At 47.6% G+C, this 10,062-nt stretch overlaps 1 protein-coding gene, 1 long non-coding RNA gene and 1 pseudogene across 2 annotated transcripts; all 3 read left to right on the forward strand.

The window, feature by feature from the left end:
- On the forward strand, window positions 1-3,035 carry LOC140222953 (uncharacterized). Its single transcript, XR_011898351.1, has 2 exons — window positions 1-344; window positions 1,639-3,035. It is a non-coding gene; the product is annotated as an uncharacterized lncRNA (long non-coding RNA).
- Window positions 3,036-3,408: 373 nt separating this feature from the next.
- Window positions 3,409-4,457, forward strand: LOC117854832 (protein STRICTOSIDINE SYNTHASE-LIKE 10). The gene has a single exon (XM_034737084.1). The coding sequence runs from the start codon at window positions 3,432-3,434 to the stop codon at window positions 4,455-4,457; it is 1,026 nt and encodes a 341-aa protein (XP_034592975.1). The 5' UTR covers window positions 3,409-3,431.
- Window positions 4,458-5,112: 655 nt separating this feature from the next.
- On the forward strand, window positions 5,113-7,427 carry LOC117854836 (coniferyl alcohol acyltransferase-like; annotated as a pseudogene).
- Window positions 7,428-10,062: the final 2,635 nt, after the last annotated feature.

Below are 10,062 nucleotides of genomic sequence, written 5' to 3' on the forward strand. Positions count from 1 at the left end.
TCTTATCCTCTCCTCATCGCCGGCCTCATCTGCCCCTCCATTCCATTTCTCTCCCATCTTCTTCCTCCGGCCGGGCCAACAAAAACAGAGCCGAGCCGAGGTCTCGCTGCCCGCCGACCAAATCCTCCCTACTACCTCCACTAAAATCAAATCACCTCCACCCGCAACTCCCTCAATTACCTAGATCCACCCTCAGCCTCTCCTTACCTCCGGCCATGGCTCCTGAGGTCGGGGATTGAAGTTTCCCCGCCCACCGTGCGCCGCGAGCCGCCGCCGGCCACCCACACGTCGACAACACCCTCCGGCCTTCCTCGTCCTCAAAAAACTACACAAAACGAACCATGGTCAGGTCCTGGTGCTTGTGCTCTCATTCTTGCGCTGTCTTAGTCAACTTTCCACGCTCGATTTTGTGCTCGCCACCGGCCGTGCGCCGCCACTCACCGTGGATAGGTCTAGGGTTGGGTTTCGCGGAGATAGGAGAGGGAGTAGGTGCGCTTAGGTGTGGGGAACATTCTGGGGTAGTCTCCGGGGTGGGGCCCGCAGCCTTTGCGCTGGCGTGGCCACGCCACCGTCGCCGCCAGGCATGCTCGGACCGGCCCAAGGAAGAAGAAAGGGGCAGGGGTCGTCTTGCGAGGAAATAGAAAGTACAGTGGGTTATGGGTAAAATTTTGGGTTTAAGTGCGGGGTGAGTTTTTCTCCAGGGTCTTAAGAGCAAATAATAGAGGGCTGTTTTGCGAGGAAAAGGTTAGATATGTTAGTAAAGAATATTTATAGGGTCTCAGTGTAAATATAGTTTAGTTATTTTGTCTTCAAATCGGCTGAAACTTTAGAAATGTATATCAAATCGTAGAAAATGAGAAAAATATAAACTAAACTTTGTTAGCTTCCCGTTGATGTCTACTTTCTTTTAAAAATGACTTTGAGCATGTCATTGTTGTTTTTTTTAATCCTATAATTTATCTTGTTCTGAACTTGTTTAATGCATAGTAAATTATAGGTTGCTCCAAAAATTGTGAAACTAATTTTGTTATCTTCCTTGAGTCATTTAGATTTCATATATGTAACTTATACATGTGATATATGTGGTTCTCATTCTGTTTTGGAGCTATCTTTCGTTTGCTATATGAATCTTACTAATCGCATAATAAATGGTAGAAAAATGATAAAATGATCAGACCACTTTTGTTGGTCTTGTTATGGTCTGCATCAAGTATGAAGAATGTTAGATCCAGTGATATGGCTATTCTACACTTAGTAAGAATCAGAACACAAATAAAATAGTTTAATGTACATAAATAAATGCGGTAACCCAAAAATGATGGTAAATTCCTGTAAAATCCTTCATCAATGATTTTATCAGTTGCAACTTGTTCCACACCAGATTGCATACATAAATCAATTTAGTGAATTTTCTTGTTCCTAGCTATAGTTAACTTTGATCATAATAAAACAGGTTTGGATGTGCTTTTTGTTTTTTTTAATTCCTGTAAAGTGCACCTTGCATTGTAATGCTAACAACTCAGATTTAGATATGTGAGTTGATAGAAAGAATGGTTGTCTCCTTCTATTCTATGTTAATGTTCTTCTTTTTGTAATATGTGCATCATCTAATCTTGCATCGCATGTGCATTCATGTAGAAAACGCGGCTAGTGACATGGTGTACGAGCTGGTGGTTGAACAACAGGAGGAGCAGGAAGCAACAGAGCCACAGAGGACACTAGAGGAGCAGCAAGACCCGGCCCAAGGTTTGGAAGAGCAAATCGCTGAGCAGCAGGAAGGCAAGCTCTGGAGCATGCCCCTATTTCAACTTATGCAATTAATGTTTATCTATATATTTGTGCATTTAAGTTTCTAGGAGTTTAATGAAGCTGTAGATGCATGATCCATAGGTTCCCATGTGTTATACTAGTATGTGTAGGTCGTTAATACTGCCATGCTTAATTAAGTTCGGTAGAAGTCGAGTGATTTCCTATCACTCGCGAGATATAAGGCCACTTGATACTTATGTTGAGTTCGGGAAATGATTCACATGGTAAAGATGACAACCAGGTGGAGATGATAATGTTTATGTTATGATAGGGTTTTTGTATAGCTCCGCAGTTAAGGGTTGTTGGTCCTGCTGATCAAGTTTGAACAGTACTAATCACATGCTGAGAGTTGGAGGTAGTCGAAACTAGTAAACCTAGTACTTGATCCGCTCCGGAGTTTGAACTCCTACCCATCCTCTAGGGCAAGTCAAGTGGCCGCGGAGAATTGGGTATGTATTTTTTTTAGGTGGTCTCTCGTAGGGCTCAGCTGCTGGCGGGGTAGTTCAGACTTTCAATGGTGAAGATGGGAACGGATGCCATGTGCGGCTCGACGACGCATGCATGTGTCGTGTGGTTAGGTTTTCCTTGCAAGGATTTAATCAAATCGATTTGCTGCCACTCTCGGATAAGAGGATCTTGATCACTGAGTCACATCGTAGTAAAGGAGTGGAACAAGGATAATGATAATTATTGTTGTTTGCTTAATGCATTGCTTTCCACAATAAATTGTTGTCTTTATGCAAACCTAGAAAATACGTACTCTCATTTTAACTCGACTAAAATATTGAAAGTAAGGATTCACTCTTAGTTATTTTTTGGCAAACAAATCTCAGAGCTAAAAGTCCTGCATTCTAGGAGTCGACAAAGTATATACCACTAGTCAGGAAAGCCTTGCTGAGTTCTAGTTGCTCAGGGTTCGTTGCTTAATTTATTTCAGGTCCTGATGACATAGATTTCTATCCTTACTGTGTTAAGTTTATTCGCCATGATGCCGATGGTTGGGAAGTTGCTGGATCGGGTGCTTAGTCGCTTGTTATCCTTAGATTACACACTTGTGGGCTGAAGTGTGTGATCTACCATACACACTTCGTAGTTTCAGTTTTAAATAATGGCAGATTTATTTTAATTCTAGTTAAACTCTACAACTATTTATGTATTCGAACTTGGCTTGTAAAACTTAATGTACCGTATTTTGATTTGTAATCGTATGTGTATAAACTTCGTCATGTATGAACTATCTGTGCTCACCTTCGCGTCAGACTTCTGGTGTTTATTTCGATCGGCATATTAGTAAATGCGGGCTGTCAAATTAAACCATTAAGTTAATGCGTGTGATGCATTCAAATAATGACCATTACGCTTACTTAGAGTTTTAATTTGGCGGTTCAGCCAAACTAGACCCACATTCAGAATCCGTTTCCATCTTCGATCTTTTCCTTTGGAAAGGGAGGCAAGAGACTCCGAGGCCGATTACTGTGTCCAGTGCGGAGGCCGATTCGGACTCCATACTTTCGGACCTCCCAATAAAAAGGGAGGCAGGGTACACCCTCTCCATCAATCCAAGCGCTCAGCCAACAACAGCAAAACAACCACCGCGTATCGTACTCGACGTAACAGCAACCATGGAGAAGACGTCGACGCTGCCTCTGGTCGCGATCTTGCTCGCCGTGTTGCTGCTCCTACCGTCTGCTGCCTTGGCCGCCGTAGCCAAGGCCATCGACGCGAGCAAGACCCAGCGCCTGCAGCTGCCCGACGATCTGATCGGACCTGAGAGCGTCGCGTTCGACGCGCACGGCGCCGGCCCATACGTCAGCATCTCGGACGGCCGCGTCCTCAAGTATGATGGCGAAGGTGCCGGATGGAAGACGTTCGCGTACAGTCCCAGCTACACCAAGAATAAGTGCGACGAGTTCTCTGAGCTCCCGGCAGTCGCCACGGAGAGCTCTTGCGGCCGACCGCTTGGTCTCCGGTTCCACAACAACTCCGGCAATCTCTACATAGCCGATGCGTACATGGGGCTGATGCGTGTCGGGCCCAACGGCGGAGAGGCGACTGTGCTCGCGACGGAGGCCGGTGGTGCGCCATTGCGCTTCACCAACGGCGTGGACATCGATCAGGTCACCGGTGACGTCTACTTTACCGACAGTAGTAAGACATATACACGGGCACAACATCAGATGGTCACCACGTCTGGAGACTCGACCGGACGCATCATGAAATACGATCCACAGACTAATCAAGTCACCGTTCTCCAGTCCGGCGTCACGTATCCCAATGGTATCGCCATCAGCGCTGATAGGACCCACCTTATCATCGCCCTTACGGGACCATGCAAGCTAATGAGGTATTGGATTCGAGGGCCTAAGACCAACACATCTGAGCCGTTTGCTGATCTCCCGGGATACCCTGACAATGTGAGGCCCGATGGAAAGGAAGGGTACTGGGTGGCGCTGCATCGGGAGAAGTTCGAGCTTCCGTTTGGTTTGGATAGACATTTACTTGCCGTTAGAATTGGTGCTGAAGGTGAAAAGCTGCAAGAGATGAAGGGACCCAAGAACGTAAGGCCGACTGAGGTGGTGGAGCGAGATGGTGGCAAAATATATCTAGGTTCCGTGGAGTTGTCATACGTCGGCATCGTTAGCACGTAGAAGTATAGCAGTTTAGGATATTAGTAATTTATAGTATTTGGTCTTCTCAATATGTCGCACTAGTATTTTGTATTTTTTTTGTTGGTCTTCAATTAATAAAAGTTTTCTGTTCTAGGAATATGAAATATGATATGTTCATGAGCTTTAATTGGTTGACTGGTGTTTCTGAAGGAACTTGTTTGCAAAATTAGTACTCCTGTACAATTATCGCAGTACAAGAACATAGATCGATTACAGTATATAATTGTAGTTCCAAAACTGCAGCGTACATACACATCCAATTAGGCCCAGTCCAAAACACAGATTTTCGCTTAATGCAGAAAAATGATCCAAATCTGGAACGTGTTAATGGCTTAATAGCAGAAAAATGTAGAAAATGCAGAATGGCGAAAGCTTCCTTTTTCTGAAGAAAATAAAGTAAGTAGTAGAAGTAGGGAAAATAGAGTAAGTACTATAAGTAGTACATGTGGGATTCTTGTGCATGGATGCTGAATCGAGTCCTCTTTCTCATACGACAAAGAAAATACAAATCGGAAAGAAAAATATTTGTTGGAGTTAAAATAGGAAGGACTAAAGTGGTTTGCGTGGAGTTCTTGATCCTGTGTGCGTACATATATTCTCATGCGAATAGAGTATGAAAGAAGTGGTATGCGTGGGAATTTAAATGCAAGCGGAATCCTAATTATTCAAAGCAAAAGAAATCAGCGAGCCGGATTGGGAAGGACGACGCAGACGAACGGAAGAAATATTCGTCTCTTTTAATAACGACGACGAGATGATTGGTGGTTTAAGCAGAGATAGCATGTATCCTTCCGATCCCATGCCTTATGAATACTGCAATCTTGTGACAACGAGAGTACAGCCGTACAGCAGGACCCAAGCCACCGTGCACGAAGAAGAATGGACGGCCAGGACGGCGGTGGCGACTTGCATGTCCGGGTCGTGAGCCGGAGCTTCGTGAGGGCCTCCTCCGCCTCCATCGTGCCACACGTCCTCGCCGTTTCCAACCTCGACCTCGTCCCGCAACCCATCCGGTCTCCATGTTCTGCGTTTACGCCAAGCCGCCGGGCGCCGGCTTCGCCGCCGCCGTCGCTGCATTCGAGGCCGGCTTGCCTTCCTTGCTGAACTAATACCTCCCGCTCGCCGGCCGCATCGCCGCCAACCCGTGCTCCGGCCTCCCAGAGGCCATCCGCTGCGGCAACCAGGGCGCGGAGTTCGTGGTCGGCGAGGCCAGCGTGGCGCTGGCGAGCCTGGCCCTGGACCACGGCGCATCCTTGCGGAGGATCCAGCTGCCGTACGGCGAGGAACTTGCGCTGTCGGTGCAGGTGGTCTCGTTCGCGTGCGGCGGCTTCACCGTCGCGTGGCGCACCAACCACGTCATGGTGGATGGGAGCGCGCTCAGCCGCCTCGTTAGCTCGTGGTCCGAGCTCGCCCGGTCGGGGACGCTCCCGGCGGGAGCCCGTCCGAGCCACGACCGCCGGGAACTCACGCCCGAGCCACGACGAGCTCACGCCGCTGGACGCCCGGTGCCAGATCAACGCCTTGACGACCGAGCAGAGCTTCGTCCGGCGCCTGTACTTAATCGAGGCCTCCGACATGGAACGGCTGCGCCACGCAGCGAGCTGCCCCGGGACCGGGCACCGGATGGGATGGTGGGTGAACAGGCGCCAGCGGATCGCAGCTCCGGCGCTCCGTGCCGCTGTGCGCAACTACGCCGGCAACTTCACCACCTTCACGGCCCGGCCCACATTTTTTTTCCTTTTTTTTAAGATTCTTACAACTAGGCTTCCGACGGAAACATTTCGGAAAATGGACCTTGAGCTTGACGTCAGCATTTCGAAAATTGCTGGCGCCAAGCTTACACGCCTCGGTGCTAGAGCCACCGGCGTCTAGATCCTTACGCAGCTGCTAACCTGAATACTGACATGACGTCAAGCTTGGATGGGGTTAGCTGGGAATAGCTAACGGCAAAAACGAAACTTGGGCCGGTCCTGTGTAAGCGAGCTTGGTGCCATCCTTCCTGGCACTAAGCTTGGCGCCATGTCAGCATCCAGGTCAGCAGTTGCGCAAGGATCTAGGCGCCAGCAGCTGCGCAAGGATCTAGGCGCCAGCAACTCTGGCACTGAGGCGTGTATGCTAGCTCAGGATTTATTTTCCGAAATGTTTCCGCAGGAGACTATTTGTGAGAATCTTTTAAAACAAGAGCCAAAAAAATAAAAAAATCAGACGGCCCGGGAGGTCATCGTGGAGGAGGTCCTGGGGTTGCCGCTGCGAGACGTAGCGGCCATGGTGTGCGAGGCGATCACGGCGCCGGACTATGACGAGCACTTGCAGGAGCTGGTTGACTGGGTGGAGGAGCACAAGACCTAGCGTTACATCGAGACGGCATCCGCCACCCGTCGGGCTGGGCAGTCCGGTGCTGATAATTACTTCCTCCGTTCCAAATTATAAATTATTTTAATTGTTTTGGAGAGTCAAAGCATCTCAATTTTAACCCAATTTATACAATAAAATACTGACATTCATGATATCAAAGTACCATTAGTTTTTTCATTAAATATATTTTTATAGTATATCTATTCGGTGCCTATATGATCTTCTCTATCATTTGATTAAATATAAAATAATTTGATTTTTAAAAAAGTCATTTAGAATGACTGTTAATTTGGAACGGATGGAGTTTCGTTCGCGTCGTTCCCGATCGACACGGACTTCGGCTTCGGCCGCGCCGTGATAGCGCTGCCGGTGTCCGTGCCGACCGCGAGGCTGTGCTCTGGGTACGTAGAAATCATCGCGAGGCCCGGAGGCGACGGGTCATGGATCGCCAGCGCTTTCTTGTGGCCGCGGCTCGCGGCGTCGCTCGAGGCCGACGAGCAGCGCGTCTTCAGACCTGTCACGGCGGAGACCTTGGTCTGGTTGCTCCTGGAGTCCTTCGCGGTCGACTGTAAAAGATGTTGCGCACATTATTAGCTTTATTATTATTAAAAAACACCAATTCTTTGCTAAATCTACGATACATGTACAAGTACAGTGTATTCATCTATAGTTATGTACTGGTTTGCTGCAACAGAATCATCTGGTCTCGTGTCTAGTATTCCGTTCCTGTACTTGACTAAGAAAAACAAAAATTATTGATTCAACCTGCGGTTGAATCGAAGGGCTAGTTTGGCAGGGTTCCGACTATGGTTAAAACGGTTCCAGCTGTGTCTCCTCCAGTGAAGCAGCTTCTCTGCTAGAGCTAAAATTGTTTTAGAATTTCTCTTGTGTTTTTAGAAATGAGATGGAAGGTTAAATGTCCAGTATGTCCATGACTATTTAAATTGAGCGCTGGAGTCCAGCGCGGTCGATTGTAAAAGATATTGCACACATTAGCTTTAAACACCAATTCTTTGGTGAAATCTACGATAAATGTATAATTTAGGTCCTGTTTGGCACGGCTCCACTCCTAAACTCCAGCAACTCCATCAAAAAATTCAGCCAAACACCCTAACTCCAAAACTCCATGGAGTTGCCAACTCCATGGAGCTGTAGTGCAAGTGGAGGTGGAGTTTTGGAGCACCTCTTTTGCTGCTCCAGAAACCTCTCTTTTGAACCTCCTCGTGGAGTTGGTGGGTAATTACCCACCAATGCCACTGGTTACAAAAAAATGTTTCATTCTATTCTCTCTTCTATTCTCTCGAGCCCCACTCGCCGCCGTCGCCGCCCCCGTGGCCGGCCAGCCTCGCCGCCCGCCGCCCGTCGCCGCCCGTCGCCACGCCCGCCGCCCGTCGCCGCTCGCCGCCTGTCGTCGCCCGTCGCCGCGCCCGCCGCCTGTCGTCACCCGTCGCCGCGCCCGCCGCTCGCCGCCGCCTGCCGCCGCGCCCGTCGCCCGTCGCCGCCTATCGTCGCCCGTCGTCGCCCGTCGCCGCCCGCCGCCTCCCGTCGCCGCACCCGTCGCCCGTCGCCGCACCCGTCGCCCGTCGCCGCCCGCCGCCGCACCCGTCGCCCGTCGCCCGTCGCCGCCCGCCGCCTGTCGTCGCCCGTCGCCCGTCGCCGCCCGCCGCCTGTCGTCGCCCGTCGCCACCCGCCGCCCGCCGTCGAGCCCGCCGCCCACCCCGCCGCCCAGCCCGCCACCCACCCCGCCGCCCGTGGATGGTCTCCCGTGTGCAGCACAGTGCAGTGGAAAAAGGGGAAGAAGAAGATGGGATAGAGAGGATGACAAGTGGGGCCTTAATTAGGGGGCAACAATGGCAATCCACACTGAAATCGATCTTTTTTGGAGCTGAGAGCACCATCTAGCCAAACACCCCATTTTTGTTCTGGAGTTTTGGAGCGGAGCTGGCTCCATGTGGAGTTCAGGAGTGGAGCAGCTCCACCCGGAGTTGGAGTCATGCCAAACAGGGTCTTATTCATCTGTAGTTCTGTACTGCGTTACGGCAATTCAATCATTTGGTTACGTGTGTTGTATTCTGTTCCTATATTTGACTAAGAAAAATAAAAAGAATTGATTCAGCCAGAATCCCAGTTGAATCGAAGTATGTTACCAGCACTCATTATCTGCACAGTTTCAACATTTAGAACTACATAAAAGAATTGAATAGTCAAATATTTCAATTTTATTGAATAAAATCATTTTTCACGTATTTAAACAATCACCGGAATATAAAAAAAATTCTCGACCACGGGAGAGACTCCAACTCATTTTTCAACTAAGGTAGAGGAGTATCAAACTAGTTCTAGGTGGCTGTCCGATCAAGTGGAGGCACTAACCAATAGTGAGTGAAAAGAATAAAAAACCTATAATCCTTTAAATCATTGCTCCATCCATCCTAAAAAGAATGCAACTCGCTTCTCGAAGAGTTAAATAGTTTTAAATTTGACAAAATTTATAAAAAAAAATACTAACATTCACGTCTCCAAATAGATTTAGTATGAACATATATTACATGATTAATCTATTGATATTTATTTTGTACCATAAATGTTAGTATTATTTTGTATAAATTTGGTCAAATTTAAAATTGGTTGACTTCTTGGGAAGTTAAAGTTGCATTTTTTTTGGACGGCGGGAGTAGTGAGAAGGGCTTTGTTTCCATTTTAGAAACTAAAACACATGCTGCATCCCTTATCTATAAGAAAGCTACACTGCATCGTGATAAGTATGATGGATTCGTTTTATCCAAAAAAAAAGTATGATGGATTCGTGCCCAGCTTCACCTTTGTATTTACTTAGTAATTATTATCATTCTTTGAGCACAATTGGAAGCACTTGCAGTTCGAAAGAGAAAGAGCTGTCGTAGCAAACAGAGTTATTCCAACCCTTTGACATGTTTGTCTTCAAATTCACATTTATTTCTGTTGGGCACGCCAATTGTTCCAGTGGTATTTGACCTGGTTTAAAAAAAATATCAATATTTATAACACTAAATAGGTATGCTATGAAAATATATTTCATAACGAATCTAACGAAACTTGTTAGACAATATATTTTTATATAAATTTGATTAAATATAGGATAGTTTGACTTAGGATATAACTAAAGGGACATACTTTGCGGGATGGAGGGAGTAACTTGCAATCACCGAAATTGTCTTTGTCCTAGCAGCATCAGGCGTGCGTTCAAACA

Source organism: Setaria viridis, chromosome 5 (genome assembly GCF_005286985.2).
Source record: "Setaria viridis chromosome 5, Setaria_viridis_v4.0, whole genome shotgun sequence".
Lineage (NCBI taxonomy): Eukaryota > Viridiplantae > Streptophyta > Magnoliopsida > Poales > Poaceae > Setaria > Setaria viridis.